Source organism: Saimiri boliviensis, chromosome 6, assembly GCF_048565385.1.
Source record: "Saimiri boliviensis isolate mSaiBol1 chromosome 6, mSaiBol1.pri, whole genome shotgun sequence".
Lineage (NCBI taxonomy): Eukaryota > Metazoa > Chordata > Mammalia > Primates > Cebidae > Saimiri > Saimiri boliviensis.
The window spans coordinates 64,055,182-64,079,310 of NC_133454.1; the positions used below are offsets into that span (position 1 = coordinate 64,055,182).

At 44.8% G+C, this 24,129-nt stretch overlaps 1 protein-coding gene across 3 annotated transcripts in view; it reads left to right on the forward strand.

Moving 5' to 3' along the window:
- FLI1 (Fli-1 proto-oncogene, ETS transcription factor) overlaps window positions 1-24,129 on the forward strand; it is a 124,415-nt gene that overhangs the window by 98,189 nt on the left and 2,097 nt on the right. For all 3 annotated transcript variants that reach the window (XM_074400852.1, XM_074400853.1, XM_003923516.4), the window contains exons 6-8: window positions 18,947-19,012; window positions 20,693-20,752; window positions 22,952-22,999. In XM_074400852.1, coding sequence (XP_074256953.1) covers window positions 18,947-19,012; window positions 20,693-20,752; window positions 22,952-22,999 — 174 coding nt within the window. The remainder of the gene's footprint in view (window positions 1-18,946; window positions 19,013-20,692; window positions 20,753-22,951; window positions 23,000-24,129) is intronic.

Consider the following 24,129-nt stretch of genomic DNA (forward strand, 5'->3'; position numbering starts at 1 on the left):
AAGATGTGAATGTTTTGCAACACTTGATTTCTGCCCATGCAGTTTTCCCACGGTCAGCTCCATCTTCGTTCCTAAACTCTTCTCTTTTTCCAGAGATGAACTGATATACAACTTACGCTTGCTATCAGCCCTTAGTTCTGACAGCACAGAGCATCACCTGGAGATCTTTTAAAATACTGACTCTAGGACAAATATTGCAGGACTCCACTCATAGGAAGTCACTTGGTCAAGTTTATAGAGCCAGAAAGTCGATGGTGGTTACCAGGAGGGGCAGGGATTGGAAATGGGGAGTTAGTTTTTAGTGGATAAGAGTTTCAGTTGGGGAAGATGAAAAAGTTCTGGAGATGGATGGTGGGGATCATTGCACAGCATTGTGAATGTACTCAATGCCACTAAGTTGTACACTTAAAATGATTAAAATGATAAATTTTATGTTATATATTTTACTAGAATTTTTTAAATGCGAAAATTAAAATAAAAAAAATACTGATGCCCAAATGCCAAAAAAAAAAAAAAAAGGGACCTATTAATTCAGAATCTCCAGGGCTGAGTCCTGGGCATTGGCAATGGTTTAAAGCTCTCCACGTTATTTCTGTAAGCCAAGCTGGAGAAGCCTGCTTTATAGAACAGAGACGAACTAGAGAGAAATGAAGTTCATGTTAGAGCTACTCCAGATTTTCTGGGAGATACACCGGGCAGTTGTCTGGCCCCAAATTGTCCTAGAAAAGGAAGGCCCTGCTGGTATACTGATAAAGGTGTAGGTAAGTGAAGAGACTGTCAATCTTGATTAGTTTTTCATCACTGTCATTGATAACTGATTTTATTGATAAATGATATTACTGATTTTGAGAACTGTACATTAGCACATATCAGAAATTTCTTTCTGACATGTCTTCATTCACCCCTCTAAAAAGTAAATTGTTGGTAACGTGACTTTACAGGGAGGACACAGGGATTGTAGAAGCTAAAGGGCCTTTTCAAGTACATGAGAGTCCTGGAGCCAGGGCTACTGACTTTCCACACCTTGTTCTCTCCAGTCCTCCAGGCGGCAGATGTGCCTGTGTCTGCCCTGGTCCCAGATCAGAGCTTCAGTGTGTTTTTCTGGGCACACCCTGCCGGAGGCCTTCCCAGCACACTCAGCTGGCCCAGCAGCGTGCAAGAATCAGCACATCTCCTCCTCAGAGCTGCTTTGCATGCCTAAGCCCTCATTTCCTTAGTTCCTCCTGCTGAATCTGTTTAAATACCTCTGACTCTCCAAAAGACAGAGGATATTGAGTTCCTTGTTTATTAACTCCTGGAACTCATCAACCCACCAAGGGCCTGCGGAGCATTGAGCTTCAAGCCCCAGCCTGGGAGCCTTTCAGGACTGCCATTGAACGAGGAAACTGAAAACTGCGGCCCCACTGCAGGCAGAATGGCCATCTCCAGCCATTGCCTTGGCTAATGGATAAAAAGTCTGTCTGCTTGCATGCTAAGTATGGAAAAGAGAGGGGAGAAACTACCTTTCTGTGTCCCTTAGAGTGAGATGCCTGGCTGGCACTGAAGCCCATGTTAATGGGAGCCCGGCTTCTCTCCAGGAGAGTCCCAGGTGGCAGGAGCCATGCACATGGTAACAACAGCTTTTTGGCAGCCTGGCATGGTTTGCCAAGCACTTTCCTATCCATTAACCTGTTTGTGCCCTCTGGTGCCAACACCGTGAGAGGACAAGGCTGGTAGTAGTATTATGCCCCTTCTCTAGATAATGAAAACAAGGCACAGAGAGAATACAGGGGTCCTTAGAAATCACCCAGGTCGTGAGGCCGAGCCAGACTCAAGTCTGGGCCTTTGGTGTGTTCCGTGTTTCCTCTAGGCTGCTTTTGGAATCATTATCTCAGCATTCTTCATTCAAGCATCTGACAACATCTTAAGGATTCTTTAACTAATACTCTCAGTTTACCCAAGGCAAGCATTAGCCTCCTCTTTTGGCTTTATAGCATACGGATTAAAAACTCGGGCTCTGGACTCAGACTGTGACCCGGACAAGGCATTTTTCTGCCTCAGTTTCCTCATTCGTAAATGAGGATAATTGTAGTGCTCCTTCAAGGGATGATGTAAAACTCATAAATCAGCACAATGTCTGGCATATCAGTAAGTGCTCAGTACAAGTTATCATAACGATAGTAAATTGTCCTAATTTATTATAGTAAAAATTATAGTAATTATTATTGAAAACTAATTACAATTATTTTTGAGGGTCTATCAGATGTTAACACTGTACCACGGGTTGTGAAGGATACTATGCATAGATAGCCAAGCTGCTTTAAAACTTGTTACGGGGCCAGACTTGGTGGCTCATGTCTGTAATCCCTGCACTTTGGGAGGCTGAGGTGGTTAGATCACCTGAGGTCAGAAGTTCGAGACCAGCTTGGCCAACATGGTGAAACCCCATCTCTACTAAAAATAAAAAATTAGCCAGGTGTGGTGGCATGCCTCTGTAGTCCAGCTACTTGGGAGGCAGAGGCAAGAGAATCACTTGAACCCAGGAGGCAGAGGTTGCAGTGAGCAGAGATCATTCCAATGCACTTCATTGGGTGAGAGAGAGAGACTCTGTCTCACAACAACGACAACAGCAAACTTATTAGGGAAACAAACCTATGAAATATGAAGGAAATATAAAACTGTATGTAATCAAAATACAAAAATGCATGCTGCACACAAGAAGTAATAATGCAGTTGAGTATCATTAATACTCAAGCCGAACATGCTCTCCAAATCCCTTGTAGAACAGAAGAGATCTGAGGCCAGAGAAGGTGTGGACCCAGCCACGGTCACACAGGGAGTGAAGACAAATATACACATTTATTTCTATGTAGGCAGATATTGCAGATACCCAGTACCTTAGTCAGGAATAGAGCTAAATTCTGTGATTCATGCTCTCCTCCATTCATTCATTTCTTTCTTATGAAGAATCTTCTCTGCGTAGAGTACCAGCTGGAGCCCTAAAACTATGGTGAACACAGCACAGCCCCGACCCTCAAGCAGGTTCTAGGCAAACAGAGAGACAGACAGCTAAGTACATAAGGAACTGCGGTACTCTGGAGTGGGGGCAATTCACATGTATCACCACATCTATTTCCCCTGTATTTACCTCCTTTATGGATGTCCTTACGGTTTTAGAGGTCGTAGTGAAAGACGGAGGCCTCTAGCAAGATGCAGCATGGCGGAGCTGGAACTAGATATTGAAGTAAAGGGAAGGAGGAAGGCACGGAGGAAAGCAGTGTGTTTGCTGGGGTGGGTGTGTGGGGACCACGGTACGGGGCAGCTGTGTGGGTTTTCTGGTTGAATTTTGGAGACGGGAGCCCAGGTGAGCCCTTGCAGGAGTAACCAAGGCCTGGGTATTTGATGCAGGTTTCAGGAAGAGAGCCTGGGGTAGAACCTGCATACCATAGATTCCTGAAATCCGGAAAACTGGGCACAGTTAGAAATGTCATTGTGAGACAGGAAGCTCAGCGAAGGAGCTGAGAGCCAGGGACTTGTGTCAAAATAATCTGGCCAGGAAGGGCAGTGTAGGTGGGCATGGAGCTGAAATAAGACTGACCATGACTTCATGATTGTTGAAGCAAGGAGATGGGGCCACAGAGTTCACTGGACTTTTCTCTCTACTGTTATATATCACTGCATTTTTCCATAACTCAAAAGATGCCCCAAGACATCTCTGCCTTGATTCTCCGGGCGAGCGCGTCCCAGAGTACGCCATGTTCGTTCCTTGCACTGGGCACTGCCCGTGTCAGGCCCGAGCGGGGCCGATGCGCTCGCGGGTGCAGCACCTGGGAGGGCGCGCATGCGGCAGCCTTGTATGTGTGTCTGTGCGGGAGGGCGCGAGCTGGTGCTCGGTGTAGACGTGGGCTGTGTGTGTGTTGCCTTGTAGAGCGCGGCGTATTGGGGGTTGTTCTGAAACATGTGCACCCGAAGGAAAACGCCTGTAATATACTGTGAGGTAATCTCCTGTTATTTTTAGGGAGTAAATAACATCTCTCATGCAGCAGGTTGTGTGGCCCCGCAGGCTCCATCTACGTCAGCGCACACACACTGCTCATTGGAGGGTATCGCGGCCTCACGGGAGAGCCTGTGAAGAACACTGTCATTCTATGTTCTTCCTTTACGATGAAGTGCCCCTAAGCCATTCTTAGCGAAAGCAGGGATGACTGTGGGATGTCTGTGTGCGTGTGCGTTTGTGTGTGCTCGTGCGCGAGCGCTCGCGTGTGTGCTGTTTCTGTGGTCCAAAGGCAAGATTTATGATTATGGGATAGACAGTAGTTTGCCCTCTCCATTTTATTTTTTAAAAACTGTTTTCCTTTGAAATTCCAGAGTTAATGTTCTGTCTGCTTTCTATCTGACCCTATTCTGGGGGATTGTATGTATTTTTTTTTTTTTTTTTTTCACAAGACAGAGATTGAGAGAGAGAGAGACAGAGAGAGAGAGAACGAGGGTGTGAGAGAGAAACAGAGACCGGGGGAGGAGGGAGAGCGACAGAACTGGAAACAAAGACTCGTTGTCTCTAAGCTGGAGCAGGCAGGAAACCCCAATCCCTCGGGAATTTAGCCAGCCCGCCCTGTCCTGGAGTCAGACTCCAGCTCTCTGAATTCAATTTGACAGCTTGTCTGGGACACTTTCTAAGTAACCATTATCCTTCCTTTCTCTAAGTAAAAGGACTGTTATTTCTTTTCGTGGGTGTGCTGTGCACACTGCTATTGCACACATGTGGCCTTACGCAGTGACTAGGACACACTTTCCTCAAATTATTGGAAACAGTTAGCCTGTTTCCTAAGACAAGTGTAAATTTGTTCCAGGATAATGAGAAGAACGACCGAGTATTGGTCCACTGCCTTATTAGAGGTGGCCCTGTTCCATCAGAGGAGGAATTTTGTGTATGTAGGTTTTACTTCTTTGAGTGTTCTTTTGAAACAGAAGGAAACAACAATATCTTCCAATGATCATTCTCCCCAGTTTCTGTGTTAATTGATTGATTGATTGATTATTTTAATAAAATGCACCACCATACATCCCACTATGGAGGGAACTCAGATGTTCTCAAAGCTACCAGAGGTTGTGTGGGCCACAGGCACAATTAAGGGTGACCACCTAGAGTTGAAAGGAGACACGGTTCTGCCTGGGAGCATGCCATACTGGGGTTTCTTTTAAGGTGACCACCCACCCTTCAATGTGTTCATATTGGAAGGCCATCCAGATTCAGCTCTGTGGGACCACTAGAGGCAAGTTCCAGAACTGTCTGGATCCCCCTGGAGCACAGAGGTGTGACAGTTTTGCTCAGTAATACAGCTTTGCCCATTTAGGTTGTAACCCAAAGACCTGTCCTTCAAATATGACTTGGTTCCTGTCTACGCTGTCTTCAAACACACTTTGGAATAATGTTTCCCCATTCTCCCATTGCCAGGTATTCCTTTCATCCTTCTCAGCCCTGACCCCCAATCCATATTCTAGGATACCACACTCACCCTTTAGCTCCCTGGTCAGGTCAGATGGCATTACCTCGTTATAGTCTTGTTCACCCTTCCCCAGCATGCTTTGCTTATACTCACTGTTTTACCAGGGCATCATTCAATAGATCCCAGCCCAGCAGTCTTCTGTCTTGTGAGACTGGAAGTGTCTTGGAGGTAGGGACTATTGGATGGATGGGTGAAAATAATAGCAAAGTACCTTAACTGACTCCCCAGCAGTTTGGTGTAGAACTAACCCTTCAAGATGTTTCTACAAGGTGGATGTTTTGGCTCTACCCACTGCATCTGCTGGCATGGCACTGCCTTTTCTCTCTACCCTGCCCTAAATTTCCATTGCATGGGACCCCAGGGTGGTTCCTTGGAAGTCGTGATCAGTCCCATCCTTGAGCAAGGAGGCAAGATTCATAAAGAGCAGATTTCAATCATGGGATGATGGTGCCACAGCCCGCTCTTGGCCCAGCCATTACAGGCTACTGTTGTCAACTGGACTCTGCAGGCCCTTCAGGTCTGTGCCCATCAGGAGGAGGCTGAGGACATGCCAAGCCGAGGAAAGGTAACATTGCAGGGAGAATGCACCTTCTGCTCATTTCAACTTTCCTTTCCTAAGTTTTCTTACCATGCCTCCTGGCAGCCACAATAAGAGCTAACATTTGTTAAGCACCTACTATATGCCAGGAAGTTTCCTATTCACTTCACCTTTATCCTTCGTAAAACCTTGTTAAGTGGGCACTATGATTATTCCGGTTTTACCCGAATCGCAGGTATGATGTTAAGCCTGAATCACAAAGCTAATATGAAGCAGAACAGAGCCTGTTCCTGCAGTCCTCTCCCCACCCAGGCCCTTTCCTGCTCCATTTACCACCCTCCATCAAAAGGTGCATTTCCCACAGGTAGCTGATGTTGTCTAGTTGTTAAAATTATGTTCACGTATTGACTGCTGCTACCATCTAAAAAATCAGGAGCCTGACCCAATGTACTCAATCTTACTTGCATTTCAAGAAGGAATCTAGCAATTTAGAATTTTAGAAATTCTACTATAAAGGGGTTGTTTGGAGGGGGGAAGAGGGGGTGCATGGTAATTGAGCTGCAAAGTATTTAAAAGAAACATGCTTTGTTCATGCTCATCAGTCAAATTCCTTCTTTCTGTTTGCCTCTGGACAGAGAGGGAGAGGAAAGCCTCTTCCTTGCCACATGGAGACAAATGGGTTTCAGGCATTTTCTAAGTGAAAGGCCAACATATAAGAAGGATTATTTGTGGTGGTTTCACAAATGTCTTTTTCATCGTTATACTTCATAATTGATATAATTGTACACATATCCTTTTGTGTTTATTACTGCATTTAAGAGGATAAAGGAAAAAAGAGATTTAGAAAAGAAAGTATTGTATTGGGTAACACTATTCGGTAAGAATTTCAATGAACTGAATTTTTAAAAACATCCAGGCACAGTGGCTCACACCTGTAAGCCCAGCACTTTGGAAACCCAAGGTGGGAGGATCACTTGAGCCCAGGAGTTCAAGATCTGCCCTGGCAACACAACTAGACCCCATCTTTAGACAATATAAACAAAATTAGCCAGATGTGGTAGTGTGTACCTATAGCCCCAGCTACTCCGGAGGCTGAGGTGGGAGTATTGCTTGAGCCCGGAGGTCAGGACTGCCATGAGTGGAGATTGCATCGTGTACTCCAGCCTAGGCCACAGAACAAGACCCTGTCTCAAAAACAAAACGGAATAAGGGTGGGGGTGGATAAATTCAACAAATTTAATAAATCTATTATTTGAGAGAAATGAAGTTTCCCTTGAATAGTTTCGTGGGTCTATCAATTTCATGGGTAATCCTCTGCCTCTGTAAGCTTCATGGACCCATGGTTGCCAAGAAGAAATAAGGGATGTCAAAATCAGCTTAAAGCATCTTAAAGACACTTCCAGAATGCTCCGGCTGCCCCACTCTGCCCCATGTGCCTCATAAATTTGCCTGTGCCCTTGGTAGCTAAAGGAATGAGGAGAACGTTGGAGCTGAGCACTTGTGTTCTTAGACTAATCTTCCATTGCTCTGGAATGTCCTGCCCCTGCACTGCACCAGCGTTGACAGCCAGGGCTTCATCCCAATGCTTAACTGGAGAAGAAAGGCACCTTCCTGCTCTGAGTCCGCTTCCTTCCTGCCACTACAGAGCTCACCTCTTCTCATTCCCGTACCAGAAGGCACCAGGCCAGGCAACGCTTCTGGCTGCCCAGAAGTTCCCATTTTGCCCTTTCTGCCCTCCCTGGGCTGTCTTTGGTGTTTCTGCTTACTGGAGCTGCTCTTAGATGCACTCTGAAGAAATCAAGACCCTCCTAGGTGCCCATGTGCTCTACAACATTAATGATGGTGACAGTGAATGGATGAGCCCTGCTACATTTTAGTAAAGGAAAATGACATTAGGTAAACCTCAAAGTGGAGCAGGGAGCTGGTGCCGGGCTATAGGATTGGTGCTGGGGGCTTCCAGGGCACCCTCCCCATTGATTCCCATTGGACTGAGCCCAGCAACTCCTCCTGCACTGCCAGGGAGGGGCCTTCATGACCCTGAGTGCTGGATGGGGTAGATTCCACTACAGTTCTCAGTGGCAGTTCACATCCACTGAGTGGGCCATTTGGGTTTGGCATGTTTTCTAATTTATCTGCAGACTCTGGGCTGTTACTATTTTAGGCCTGCCATCTCCACCAAGTTTCACCTTGACACTGCACACTCATCCCACTCCAGACAACAGAGTAAAGACTGTAAATGCAGTTGGCCTCTCTTGATGCAGCTCCATTACCATTGCTTGATTTGTAATAGAAATTAGAAGGGATCCCCACTGGCTGTTTTGAGGAGAAGGGCCCCAAAATACTTAAAAAAAAGGGAGGTTAGGTCCACAGTGCCCTACTGGGGGCCACCTCAGTACAGAGTATTCCAAAGGTGTTTGTTCTGCCTAATACACTGATTTAGAAACTCCACTACAGGGAGGTTATTTGAGGGTACTGGTAGCTAGAAGGTATTTAAAAGAAACAACTTGTTTAGACCATGTTCATCAACCAAATTCTTTCTTTCTTTCATCCATCTGGAGATACATATACATATATATATATATATATATATATATATAGAGAGAGAGAGAGAGAGAGAGAGAGCGAGAGAGCGAGCTTTTTTTGTGCCAGACAAAGATCTATGAGTTTGGGGCATCTTCTAGTGAAAGGCCAATATATAGGAAGCATCATTTGTTATTTTAATATAAAAACCTTTCTAATCTCTTTTTATAGATTTAATAACTCTCTCTTCAGAAGCCCTTATCTAAGATATTAAAGAACTTATTTCTCATGAAATATCCTTTTTGGAGAAAGGAAAGTCTTTGAGGAGGAACTACGGAGGCTAGAAACCCTAACCAGGATGTGAGCAGCCTTTTTTTTTTTTCTGATCTCGGGGATCTGTAAGATCTAGAAGTTTAACATGGGTCAGGTGCAGTGGCTCACATCTGTAATCCCAGCCCTTTGGGAGGCCAAGGCGGAAAGATCACTTGAACTCAGGAGTTCAAGATAAGCTTAGGCAACATAGCGAGAGTCCATCTCTACATAAAATAAAAAAATTATCCAGCCATGGTGGCATGTGCCTGTGATCCCAGCTATTTGGGAGGCTGAGGCACAAGAATCGCTTGACCCTGGGAGGTGGAAGCTGCAGTGAGCCAAGATCATGCCACCTCCTCCAGCCTGAGTGACAGAGCAAGGCCTGTCTCAAAATAAAAACGAAAAAAAGAGGCCTAACGTGCCTCTTTGACGATGTTTATATTTCCTGTCTTTGGCATATTCTAAATAAAAAATGATAAATTTAAGTGGGACAATTACTCTGTCAAAATCCAACACACTCTTTGAAATCCCATTGAAGTCCTGTCTGCCTCGAGATACTTTTTTCTTCCTCCTCAAGACTACATTCTCTCCTCCAAGCCTAACCTCATTCACAGGCTATTTTTGGACCTAATTACAGATTACCTTGTGGTCTTTAATTGTGAGTTTTCTCTCAGTTCTTTTCTTCCAACCCTGTATATATTCAGTAAATACCATTGAATATTTACTCCATCCTGCTCCAATCAAGGAAAAACCAGAAGAAATTAGCTTTGGTTGACACAAGAAAAATTAACTTCTTATCTGTCATGAACTAAACTCTGAAAGAGTATCAGCTAGAATTCTGTAGGACACTTTGGAGTATAGACCACATTTTCATATACATAATCTCATCTATTCTCCAAAGACTCCTGTGAGAATCCAGTGTGCTGTTTGCTTTCCTAAACTCTTAAATTTAGGAATAATCACACCACTCTCTCCCACCCCTGCCAAGTATCTACCTTTTACAGAGAGGTTCACTAAGAGGTTCAGAGAGGTTAAGTCATTTGCCTCAGACCACACAGCTTATAACTGATGGAGATGAGAGGCAAAGCAAGGAGTTCTGACCCTCAGCCCAGAGTTCTTTCCTTTGCAATGAGCCATTTCCCTATATGGAATGGATTCATGAGAAATTATGGCATTTCTTCCCATGAAGATCTTTAAGAGCCCTTAGTAACATCACAAACAGTCTTATGCTTGATCTGTGTTAGGTATCACTCTTCCAAAGAGATGAAGAACATTCTTGGTATCATTTTGAGAAATCTTTGAGCTTAAGAAGTCTTTGGCCTTTTTGGCCTATCTGCAAAATAATTATCAGTCCTGCCCAGTATCCTAGAGGAGGTTAGAAAAAGGCAGTTTTTTGCTATGAGTCATATTTTCAATTTCTATTAAAATTCTTACATGGCCACATACGCTTTCTCTCAGGCTTTGGGCCTCTGGGCCTGTGCTAATTTGCATGTCTGGTTTAGATAATGTCTGAGGTCCTTCCAGTCTGAAAAGGAGCCTCTGATTCTATGATATAATAAGTGAGACCACATTCCACCTACCAAGACTCAATGGTTCTTTTTCTTTTAACTGCTGTGCTCTGTCTGACGTGTAGATACATGGCTCAGGGACTGAAGTTTTTCATGCTCACCTGCCAGGACGAAGGAGTGCTCCTTCAGGACGAACTCACCTGTTCGCCTCTGCTACACTGACTCTCTACATGGCCAGACTTCTGCTACACTGCTATACTTGTCCTTTCCTGCAAAGCACTTCAGACATAGGTCAAATGGCAAATCATGGGAAGTGTTGGGATTTCATGTTTCTTGATTGGAATGGCTGTTTGAGTTCAACGTAAATCCACGACCATAGATTTGATAATCACCTGATTCAAAATATGCAAAAAGTGACTGAGTCTTTAAAAGATGGGATTTATCTTACCTTTCAGCATTCCTCTCCCAAACATTAAAGAGATGCTGTCAAGTTTCTTAGCTAGCTTTGCCATCCTACAACAGAAAGCAACTCTCACTCATAAAAAAAAAAAAAAAAACTAAATAAAAGGAATTGGCTTTCCCAAGGGCCTTTGAGACCAATGTCAGACCATCTAGTCACCTTTCAAAATAAAATTATGGAACTATGTAGAGCTCTGTTTTCATAATGTTAGACAGATGAAGTCTTTGTTCAAATCATACATTTTCAGGGAAGCCCTCCCATCCCTGCACTGCCTACTTCTCTCCCCTGGTATTATCTTCTCCATAGCATTCATCACCTTCTAATATACAACATAACTTACTATTTGTTTTGAATGTCAGGTCCACAGAGGAAGGATGTTTGTCTGGCTGCCATTGTATTCTCAGCACATAGAAGTGTCTGGCAAGATAGTAGACATTCAATAAAACTTGATTGAATGAAGAAATGTGTGGTAGGACATAAGGCATTGATTAAACCCAATAAGTTGGTGATGGCGCATGGCAAGAACGAGTTTTTGAGAGAAACAAAGGTGATTAAGACATAGTCCCCCTCTTCCTAAAGATGATCATCTAGCGAGAGACACAAGTGTACAAAGAATTACACTCGAAGGCTAAGCAAGACACAGGCAATAGGTACGAGACAACTCACTAGCAAGCCTAGACCTGCAGAACCTTGAAAGCGAAGGATGCGCAAGCTGACTGTTATGCAGACACAAGAGTGTATCCCCTATGGCCAAGGAGAAGGGCAACCTCGCTGTGAACATTGCAACCTAACAGGGTCAGAGCAGGACAGAGGGGGTTGCACAGAGAGTGCCTCTCATTTATCCCCAAGCCTGATTACCTAAGTGAACTGCTATGTTTTTTTTTCCTACCTGGAATCCTCTTAAACCAGAGGCAGATTTGATCTAAGAAGTATGCAATTTAGTTGCGTCTACATGGCCCAATATGGAAGGAAGTTTTGGCGAACATCCAGTTAATCTAGCCAGTATGAACTGCTTTTCCGCATAAGGCTGGCCCAAAAATCCCTCTTCGAGGCCTTATCAAAATAAATCGGTCATTTAGACATCTGTGTCACTTAGACACAGAGTCTGTGGGAGAAATGAAATAGAAGAAGGGCCCAGGCTCAGCAGGGAGCCTCACGTGGCTGTGGCAAGGCTGTGCCCAGCGAATGTGCCACTTCACCCTCCACGCTTGTCATGTTTAAAAGCCAGCCATTTCTTCCAAACCTTTTTCTCCCAGGTCTTTTTTTCCCGTTGTCCATCTAATATTTTCAACAGTCCCTCCATTATGCTCCACGCAGCAGGGTCGGCTCCGAGGCGGAGAGACTGTTGGATTCCAGGACAAGGTCCTTGAGCAAAGGAAATCTGATCCAGGATGTTTTTTCCCTGAGAGTTCCAAGTCTGGGGAAAGCAGTCCCTGGATATTCTCCTTCTCCCAAGGTCTCAGTGGATGCCAAGCTCCTCTGTTGCTCTTTAGGATGTAAGATGCCACCGAAGTGAAGGTTGAGGAGCCCCTCTAGAATGGTGGGATGCAGTGAAAACTCAGCCCTGAGCTTCAAGGCCAGGTGAGCAGTGACTCTGGCAGCTGACAGTGGGGCAGGAAGGAGGATGCTGGGTAACGCCTGGGCCTCACATCCAGGCAGACCACCCATAGCCATCAGCCCTCCCTGTCTTCTGGGATGGGGTTTCTCAAATAGGGTCCAAGATAATAATCCACCTCTTCTTTTAAAAGAGAGCCTTTTTTTATTATTTTATTTTATTTTATTTTATTTTTTATTTTTTTGCTTTGGAGACAGTGTCTCACTCTGTCAGCCAGGCTGGAATGCATTATTGTAATCATAGCTCACTGCAGCCTTGAACTTCTAGACTCAAGTGATCCTCCCACCTTAGCCTCCCAAAGTGCTGGGATTACAGACATGAGCCACTACAGCCAGCCTGCCTAAGACCACACTTTGTTTAAATTTGGGAATCACTGATCCAGGAGAACAGTAATAAAACTGTCCTTTCTCCTTTATAGACCTCGGGCTTCTCTTCCTTTTCAAGACCTTTCTCAATGAGCTTGCTAACCTCATCCCACCAACAATAAACGGTAGAGGTGCCAGCAAGATTGAATAGACTACACGTATATGGCATGTATTTTAAAAACCACCGTTCATTACATGCTTATTTAATCCTCATAGCAATTGTATAAAGCACGTGTTATTAATGCTTTTTTCAGAGAAGCAGAACTGAAGGTTCAAAGCAGCAGAGCGATATGACCAAGGTCGCTCCACAAGGCCAATGGCAGAGCTGGGATTTGAGACCCAGGTTAACTGATTCTAAGGCCATCTCCTAACTGCCAAAACAATCCCCAGGCCCACCAGAGAGGAAGGATAGCTTCATGATGGCATCCTAAGCCCTGCGGATACTTTGCCTCAGAGCAGGGCTGACGGCTGAGACTGTAGCAGAGGAGGAGCTGGTCCTAAGCTGTGGGTTCGGAAGGTTTGGGCAGCAGAGAAGGTCCCACGAGTGGGGCACAGGATGAAGGAGTGCTTAGAGAAGAGCAGCTTGTGCAAGGTTGGTAGCTGGGAGAGGCTGCTCCTCCCCAAAGACTGGACCTGTTAGAAGCACCGGACCTCTGAAGGAGAAGGGGTTTTAGAGGGTCACCTAGTCCAGCCGTCTAGCAGTACATGTCGTAACCTGTCGGATAGCCCAACAACAAACACCACCGCTCACCTACATGGTTCTTCCCTATGGGAGTCTGGGAGTGAATCCTCCTCCTTGTGGGCATGGCTCTCTTAGGAAGTTGAGGGCTTTGCATCTCAGGGCTACCATTGATTTGAGCGTTTCTCCTGTGCATCCTCACTCTTTCAAGAAAGGAGGTCTGGATCTGGCTACCAGAGGCCCCTGTTCTGCTGGGAGCATGAGCAGCCTTGCCCACTGCTCAGCTGAAAGGTCTGCATTCAGAAGTCAGGCTTTCCAAGGATAAACAGGGTTAGGTGCTGCCAGCCTTCTCAGCGGCAACCAGAAATTCAATGAGAAGTTTCAGGGAAAATTCATCATTTTCCACCCAGTCATTGAGAGCAAGGTTTTATGACAGAGGGGATGAAGAGAGAGGCTTTTGTGAGCTGGTGTCGCGGTGTTGCTGGCCTCCGGTCAGGTCACAACGAGGTGGAGTGTTGCCTGCCAGCAGGGACGTTTGGGCCTTCAGAAAGCTGAGGCATCAGAGCAGAAGGAAATATCTTACCAGAGATGTTTGGCCATATTTCTAGGACCAGGTGAAAAGCTTCACACAGGAGCTGAGTTAACACTGGTATGTCTATGAGAGGGTCATGTCCAGAAACAGCTTTCCCCTTCCAACACAGACTTTGCAGAAAAAAAATCTCCATGCTCATATTTCTGTACCCCTGGAGGCTCTCCTGGAATCTAAGAGGCCATTTAGTGTCAAATTCAGCCCCACCAAGCATCACATAATGGTGATACTGTTAAGGCCATCATATATATGAGGCTGAATTATCCACAATGGCTGGCAATGTCTTCATTCTCCAGACTGAGGCTCCGGCCTCTTTGCTTTGGCAAGAGTTGATCTCAGGACTGCCTGAAACCAGAAACTCCAGGCAAAGCTCTTTGGGTCACTCTTCTGAAAAGGAATCACACTAAGATCTGCCGTCTTGGTACTCTGTAAAACCAAGGCGTCAGCCTTCACCACAGTGAAAAGCGAGTTGTCAGAAGCAGGGTGTGATCATCTGCTGATTAAGTCATCTGCCACCATGGAGAAGGGCAGAAATCATCAACTGGTACACTGGTGTCCCCGGCCACATTTTTAAACACTGGGCCTTTGGCTGCCACCTCAAATTCATCTTTCCAGAAGTCAGTTCTTGGGAGGCAGACTCCAGGCACCACATTCAGGAGGGCCTCCATACATGCTCAGGGTTCTTCTCATAGCAGGCAAGCCCCAGCTGAGCCCCCACTCCATGTGCTGATGGGCAGTCTGTGGGACTGGTGTGGGTCTCTGCAAAGGGGTTTGTGCAGGGATGTGAGCCGCTGGGTCAGCTCCCTGCTCCAGGCTTTTGCATTCCAGTTATAGATACACCTCTGTGTGTATGTCAGGGACTAGAGGTGACCACACTGCTAAATTTTTCTTGAGTAACTTTTAGTAGAAAAAAAAAATGAACCCTCACTTCAGCAATGACATTGTTAAAAACACATACAATAAAATGCACACCACTTCACTAAGCAGCATTCAGGACTTGACTTCCCTTGGGGAGCAAACTTTTAGCCTATGCCTCATAAATAGGTGGACTGTGGTCCACTCTACTCGGAGGGGACACAGAGGCAATATAGTCTGTACCCCTCAACACCCTAGATGGAAATCTTAAGCCCAGATGCTTAATTTAGTGGAGAGATGTCAGGGTAGGAGCACTGGGTTCCCTTCAGCTAGTTATATCATGAACAATGAGAATAATTATGTATATTTAGCAAGTAGGAGAAAATATTGGCCAAGTTTATTCATTCAACAAACACAGTGCACCAGCTCTATGTGGGGCCCTGTTCTAAGTGCTTGTATATAGTGAACACAACAGAGATCCCCACTCTTACGGACCTGATGTTAGGAAGGAGGGGGACAAATGCAAATTAATCATTGATTAAATTATGTGCTAAGTGGAAATGGAAGAGCAGAAGTGGGTGAGGGATTTGCGGGGGAAGGAAGAAATTGATCTGGATTTGTGAGGCTGCCCAACATGTTTCTGGGTCTGAATATTTTTTTGATTTATGACACAAATCATGTGATAGATTGCTAACATCCATTGAGGTACTGGGCACCATGCTAGGTGTTTACTTGGGTATCTCATTTAGTCTGCAAGGCTGCCCCAGTTCTTCGTACCCCTAGGGCAGAATGCTAGACCTTAGTTCCTGGCCTTCTGCATCTTCATGCTTTATCTTTGGAGCAGAAATTGCTCTGGAAATGCTGGTTTTAACTTAAATCTTACATTGACCAGACGTCTCCTTGAGCCACAGAGCCTATGGAGTGCTTTGTTAAACCCCTGAGCCAATGGGCTCAGGCTGTCCTTTAGCAGCCAGGTACCAGTGGGAGGATTTTCCATGCAAATGGTTGTGAATGAAAAAGAAATGAGAGGAAGGCTCATGGTCTTCGTCACTCTGATTCCACAGGCTGCTAGGATGGACGCTGGCTGAAAGCGCCAGCTTAGGGCATGGCCCGTCATGAATGACTCTGTTAACTTCGCAGTGAGAGCACAGTTCAGGCTGACTGCTGGGTGGCCTCTCTGTTTCTGTCACTTCGTTTTTCATCTACGGGGGACTGTAGAACTGGTTGGGATTTCCAAAGTCCTGTTAGCCAGGCTTCTGCCATCAGATGGGTCTGTGGGCACATTGCCCCATAAAGGTCTGCCTCCTTCCTCAGGCCCTGGGGCATCTCAGAAAGATGGGGCTGCCAAGCCACTGCTCTGATAAGGCACACCTTCAGCCAGGCTTCATCACTCAGAACTACAGGAAGATCCCATGGTCACCCGTCCTCTGTGGTGGCAGGGAATTCCCTCAGGCATTTGGACTTCTGCATGCCTACTCTGTCCCTGGAACTAGAATAAAAGAATAGGAAGAAAAGCTGGTAAGAAGTCAGTGATAACTATAGCCATGGCCATAATTTGGGCTCCAAAAGAAATAGTTCTGAGTGGTTCCAAGGTAGCTTTCTGAGAGGGTCAAAGCCTTCTGCAGACTAATGATTGAGCCGAAAAACTGTTTAGAAAAACTTGAGAGATTTTATCAACACAGTAAGTCAGAAGTCAAGTCAGAAGTTCAGATGATTTTTTTTTTCTTTTTGTTTGAATGTGTCACTTCTCTTCGACTTTCTGTACTGCTCCCACTAGAATGATTTCCTTCCCCGAGGCTCTCGGATCCACCCCACACACCATCACGAGCTCATTCTTCACCACACCCTGTTTTCCTAGCGTGGCAGCATGCGCAAAACCTCCCTTAGTTTCCACAGCCTGCAATGCCAAGGTCACAGAGTTTGCTGATCTTCCATTAGCAAGACCTTGAATGTGCTTTGGCCTCTCTCCTCTTCCTCCACATCCCTCTACTTTAGTGGTACAGCTCCTCCCGTGGCTGTCTCTAGGCTTCACCGTGACATCTCACCACCCTCCTCTGCCCTCTTCCTCCCTGATACATTCTTCTCTCTCCAAAGAGTTCTCACTGAAGTCACCCAACCCTAGTTCCACTCACCTCTCCTTCAACCTCCAGGAGCCCTTTATGTTTCCTCTACACCTTAGGCACATGACCTGTGTTTCCTCACAATTGTAATTACCTTCTCATACTCACAGGCGAGGAGGAGGAACTGTTTCCTATCGCTTCACACCCACTCCCTGGCCATGCACTCAATACAGTGCAGAAGTTGGTCCCAAATCTCTTACCGGAGGCCTAAGCAGCAACTATTCCTGCTCAAAGAAAAATGTTCTGCCGCTGCCAACATTGCACTTCCTCTGCAGACCTCTGCAAGACATCTCAGAAAATGCCCATCAGAGCCTTCCACCTCATTCCAAGCTTGCGAGCAAGCTGGTTTTTCATTTATCTTGTTTGTTTTTAAGCAAGAAGAAGAATCCCTTCAGAGGAGGAATTAGGAAAGGAAAAAAAGTCAAAGGAAAACAAAAGCAGAAGGAGTTGAGCTTTGTCTCTCTCTTTGGTCCCCTGCCTTGCCCTTCCTCCCTATCCCATCCCCCTCACTTTTGTGTTGCTTTTCATGCCAGTTGCTAAAGACTGTAATTTAAAAACTGAACTGGCTTTTCCAGAGCCTTGAGGAATGTACATCTGCACGTGGATTTTTCCACACACACACACACACACACACACACACCACACACAAATTGTCCCTGTCTTTTGGTTCTTCTTATCCAGAAACAGTGAGGCCAGACAATCCGAGTCCATCCGTCTTCCCGGCTCTTACTCCAGTTTGTTTGAGAGGCTTGAAGGGGCAGAAGGGGATGGTTTGTGTTTTACCCAGTCTGACTGTTGTTTGATGAGGTTTGTGCTCCATTTGTTCAGATGGTTTTTATGGTTTCTTTGTTGTTCATGGAATGATTTTGAAAGTCTTAATTCTGTATCCTCAAGCTCTTCTGCTATTCCTGCTCAGTGTCTCAACGGGACTTACTCTACTAGAAAGGGAAGGAAGAAGTTTCCAGCTAGTTAGTTAAGCAATTTCTGAACACATTTATGGAGGTATACGGAATCTTTCAAGGAGGTTACGATCATAAAGGTTCAGATTCAAGGAGTGTTCTCCAAGACAATAGAGACACAAGCCCTTTGTCACATCCAGGTGGGAAGCAGGTCTCCATCCACTCATTTTCTGATCCAGCCCCTTTCCCAGCCACATTTCTGGCCTATTCACTTTCTCTGTGGTCATCAGCTTAGCCCTCTCCACTAACAATAGTAAAGCTCAAGAGCCCTCAGAGAACCTGGAATGTGCTCACACCCCTGCGATGTCATCCCACATCATCTACGTGCTGAAATAGGGGACTGGAGTTGGCCCCCAGGAATGTCATGGCCCTGGGCTTTGAGACACTCTTCTCAATGGCCTTTCATCCAGACATTGCCTGTTTTTCAGAGCTGCTTGAAGGATTTTGCTACAGAGCTCTGGACATTTAAAATTTTTCTAATCTTGTGTCACTTTATATTTGTAGAAAGCTTTATAAGGTATTTTTCCATATGCTATCTCATTTGATCATTTTCACAACCCTATAAGGTCGATAAAACATAAATTTTTATTTTCATATTAAATAAAACTGAAGCCCAGAGGAGACTTTTGATTCGTCCTAGGTTTCACAACAAATTGTGTCAGGGAGAGAACTCGAACCAATCCTCTGACTTCACATTCATGATTCTTCCCATTACTTTGGCTCCCAGATAAGACTAAAACCTCAAACTCAGAGTGTTAATGTTCCTTCCACTACCCCACCCCCAACCCCAGGGGGTGAGTACGCTTCCAGAATTGAGTGATGCTTTAAAAGCCATTGCTGAATTGAATTTCATTTTTCCTGATCGCTACAGATACTGCTCATGCAATCTGTCTGAGAAGCAGGTGATGCTAATGTACCCCTATTTGTTATTGTCCATTAGACCCTTCTTATGACTCAGTCAGAAGAGGAGCATGGGGAAATAACATGAATTCTGGCCTCAACAAAAGTAAGTAAATGCCATATAATTCTTTGGAGGAAAACATTCTTCTGAGGATAGGGTGGGAGAACTGGGTCATGAGACACAGGAGAGCAGCAGGCATATGTTTTCCTGCTTTTTGAGTAGACACCAAAATTATTTGCCAATTTAGAGCCTGTCCATGATACCCAGTCCTCAAAAGATGATATGGGATTTTCATTTAGCTGTTTTGAATTTTGTTTTATTGCACCCAGTTTTAGAACATTAGAAGTTTGAAAGTTTTTCAAGACAAGGTTCTGTACCAGTGAAAGGTCACTGGGTTTGGCTCCTTTTATTTAAATCAAGATAATGACCCTCTATGACTTTCCCCCACTAACTGGTAAGGCTCAGTCATACCAATTTCCCCATCCCCGCTGATGCTGGTTAGACTTTGACATAGCATCGTCTCACCACTTGGTGAAGAAATTGATGTCTCAAACATAAGTTTCTCCACCAAGTGGTGATGTGATAATATGTCGAAGTCTACCCAGTACCTCCCATTAAGGGAATAAGGGGAGATACTGGGAATGACTCATGAACTCCTGTACCAGAAATCAATCTTGCCATGCCTAGGAAGCAAAATGTGAAGCGTATGAACAGGTAGCAAAAGGAATTCTTTCAAGAAAGAGGCTAGGCTTACAAATTAATGCCCAAACAATAACCAGGACCCCTTCCAATTATGCGTATTAATTATTTACTTACTCTGCACATGGCATTCGGCAATGTAAGATTCACAAAGATGAATCAGACATGCACTGGTCCCATAAGCAGGAGACAGAAATCATGCACGCACAGAACTCCATTCATCTGGCTAGTATCAAGAAAGGCTTTGTGGACCTGGTAGCACTTGAGTTAGCTCTGGAAGGAGATGCAGGATTCAGACCTGTGGTAATGGGGGCTAGGAAGACATCAGCTTGACAGGTCTGACAGTCAGTGAGGACCTCAGGTTCCCGGAGTTTAGGATGAGTGATGCAGAAGTCTGCAAAGGTAAGAAATAGAACTGTGAATGATGCAATGAAGATAGACCTTAGTTCTTTAGACAATGAGGAGTCACTAAGGTTTTGAACGGTGACATGTATGGTGAGTTCTGGGGAGACAGAAGAGTAATGAGGTCACCACTCAGACTAAGCCACAAACCATGCAAGAAGCAACACAGATCTGCAATGCAGAAGCGATCATGGGAATGGAAAGGGTGTGTGAAAGGAACAAGGAGGAAACTCACAAGACAGGGACACCAGGAAGCAGCTGATTTTTGCTCAGATGTCACTTTCTCAGTAAACACTTCTCTAACTTTCCGATTTGAAAATGAAATCTACAGCCTCAGTACCATCACTGATGCCATACTGTTGGGTTACTTTTTAAAAACTGGAAAATGGAAAGGTGACATTTGAGCAAAGACAAAATTTAAAAAATTTAAAAATTGGTTTATTGTTGTCCCCTCCGTTGGAATGCAAGTTCCACCGGGAACTGCTTGTTCATTCCCGAATCTCCAGCATGGAGAACAGTGCCAGCACATAGTAGATCCTAGGTAAATATTTCTAAACTAAGATGAATAAATGAGGCAGTGGAGAGTGGGTGAAGGAATGAGTGGGAAAGCACATCTGTCAAGATGTCTCGCTCCCCTCGGGAAGCCGGGTCCTACTCACTGCATTTCTTTCCCTCTTGCCACAGGTCCTCCCCTTGGAGGGGCACAAACGATCAGTAAGAACACCGAGCAGCGGCCTCAGCCAGGTACCTGCCCAGGAAAAGTAATTTCTTTGCTTCCTGCACAGCTGTTGATTCCACAAGGTCAACTGATGGAGGGTTTAAAAAATATACCACATATGTTGTCTCTTATTTCACTCAAAGAGGGTCTCTATTTGACCCTATTAGGCCTGTGAATGAAGTAACAGGTCCTAAAATCAAGTGGAGACTTGTTAAATATCAAAGGTGAAAGGAACTTAAAGACCAACTGTTCCAAAGCTTTATTTTGTTAAACAAAGAAACTGAGGCCCAGGGAGGTAAAGTGACTTGCTAAAAACCATGCAACTAGTTAATGAGAGAGTTAATTATAGACCTAATTATAGACCTTGGTCTATAATTCCAGACCCCCAAATTCCTGCCCAATCCATTTATGCTTCACCAAACCTTACTTTCAGAAATATCCCCATCCTGCGATGGCATGGCTTAACAGTTAGGCAGAGGAACTTTTAAAGCCATGGACTTGGAGACTCTGTATTGGAGAGGAACTTAGAGATTGCTGGGTCTCTAACACCCTCACCTCTACCTTACCTGTGCTTATAGTAAAACAGGGCATTGACTGTCTAGCTGGTCTCAATTCTACTATCTGAGCCAAAGTCCCCTTCCTGGAATTTCCACTCAAGCTTTGCCTTCTGGAGAAGTCTTCCTTCTGCTTTCTCCAAGATTCTTTGTATATCTGAAGACAGCTACTCTGCCCAAGCCCTAGTATCTTCTTATGTGATGCAGCTGAGATGAAGTTCTGAACAAGTCATTTGCTTTGGGGTGGGCAAGCATTGTTCTCCATCTCCGCAGACGGCAGAGCAAGAGAAAATCAACTGAAATTTCACCAGGCAGGTTAAGAAAAAATTTGCTGACTGCGGATCATAAGTCAGATGTAGAGAGTTTTAAAGACTCTCCAATAACAACGAAGTTAGGCATCACCAGCCAAAAATACTTTAGTCGTCATACTCATGGTGTTGATGAGAAAGGTTGGTCTCAGTGGGCTTAAGGACTCTTGAAATTAATTTTTCTAAGTAGAAACCCAAAAATCATGTTGATATTTTTAAAATGATAATTATAGGCCAGGCGCAGTGGCTCATGCTTGTAATCCAGCACTTTGGGAGGCCGAGGCGGGTGGATCACGAGCTCAAGAGATCGAGACCATCCTGGTCAACATGGTGAAACCCCGTCTCTACTAAAATACAAAAATTAGCTGGGCATGGTGGCGCGTGCCTGTAGTCCCAGCTACTCAGGAGGCTGAGGCAAGAGAATTGCTTGAACCCAGGAGCCGGAAGTTGCGGTGAGCCGAGATCGCGCCACTGCACTCCAGCCTGGGTAACAACAGCGAAACTCCGTCTCAAAAAAAAAAATCATAATTATAGTTGAAAAAATAGTAAAATTGTACAAAGTATATGACAATTTTGCCAAGTGGAGACCCAGCTCTCTACCCTGATTTCCTCAACTAACAGAAAAGAAGATAAACCTCTCACTTAAGCCAATATTGCAAGGACTCTTTTTTGGCTAAGTAATCACACAAGTTTTGAGTAAACTGAGATTTTAATAGTCACTCTATAGATAAAACACAAACTCTGGTTTGTGCTCAAATTCTAAGCTTCAAATCACAGAGTGTTGTACTAGAAGAAAACTGAGGAATCCAGTAGCCCAACCCACTCATTTGGCAGATGAGAAATTCCCAGAAATTGTCCCACAAGTTATTTGTTTATCACATAGCTACTGCTAAAACCCAGGCTGCTTGGTTTCCAGGCACGTGTTTTCATGATACATTTTTAAAAACAGATTAATGATGTTGTTAGTATTAGGGAGAGCTATTAAAGGCCAGTAACCATGAGACCCCGTCTTTAAGCCTATTGAGTCAGCTGTCCCTTGTATCACTGAACATTAGCCAGTTCCTTTCCAAATGTTTTCGTTGTTTTGCTTTTGGTAATGACAGCATAATCTGCACATTTTAGATGCCAAATATGAAAAAGTAATCCTGTTCCTATTCTTTGTTGTTTCTGTAATTATTGAGATGAAGACCACAAATGTCATCAAGGTTTTTGAGATCTGCAAATAAAAGCAGTGAAGTGTTCTGAAATCAGTCTTCGCTGTGATCTTGAAAGAAAAATATAAACCCTTGTGGTTTCCTTATGGCTGGTACTGTTGTCATATTTTTAATAATACTGAAGCAAATTTCCTTTTTTATTTCCTTAGATCCATATCAGATCCTGGGCCCGACTAGCAGTCGCCTAGCCAACCCTGGTGAGTTGAACTTGGCCTGCAAGCCTTTTTCACCACAATGTTTTGTAGCGTTGTGAAGTCACAGAGACTTCTGTCCTAAGTCCAGACACCTGACTGGGGAGTAACATGTGCCTCTTTCCTTGAAATGCTCAATGTCTGTTTCTGGAGCATGAGAACAAGAGGTTGGGGCTTGTTACGAGGTGTCAAGGTTCGTTAGCTGAGGATGCTTCTGGGAATAAACAAATTAGCACTAAACGTGTGCACTTAGGTCTCGATTAGTAATAAATGCAATGGGCAGGTGTTTCAGTTGGAGAAAATGGGGAAGGAAGAAAGGAAGACAACTTCACTGAGCTCTCAGTTGTCTGCCCCATGCAAGGCACAAGTTAATAAATAATCTAAAGTAGTTTATTTGTGAACTTAGAAAATGCTGCCAAGTTATCTGGCCTTATAAAAGAGGTGTGTCCCTGAAAAGTTGTAGATAGAGTCAATTTGACCTGACATTTTAAAGATTTAGTATCAAAATTAATGCTCAAGGGGATCCTTCTAAACCAAGACCATCGAGATTGGAAGCTAGCAGGCTCTTATAGTAGTGTGGCCACTCACCTTCCCATCCCAGGGAGTCTCCTTACCCACTTCTTAGTGCCTGGATGTTTCCACCAGAGGCGAAAGAGGCCACCCGCATATTCTGGGTATTTTTCTCTCTGCACAAGTTCTCTGTAGAATTTAGAGCTGCAAGCCAAGCTCTAGGGCCCGCCAAGGGCCAATCCAGGGCCTTTCATCCAAAAGCTAAAGTTCATGACTCAGCTTCTCCCAATGACTCCCACAGTCATGCCTTGCTCCTGACTCTCTTTATTTCTGACAGGGAATTCCCCGGGGGACCTGACCACTAAGTAAAGATCTGACAGTGATTCAGGCCTTCTTAGATGAAGAGATTCAAAGCCCTTGCCAAAGGGGTTGAGGGGAACGTGGCTTGCCCAAGATCGTACAGCTGGTTCTGGGCAGAGCCCCACACCTCACTCCCCATATTCCATTTACCAGGCCTTGGGACAGAGCATCTTAGGGTGTAACCTCACTTATCATACCCACCTCCAAGGCAAGCAGAAAGGCAAATCAACAATGGTAAGAAGGTCTGGTAAGGTCAGGACTATCCC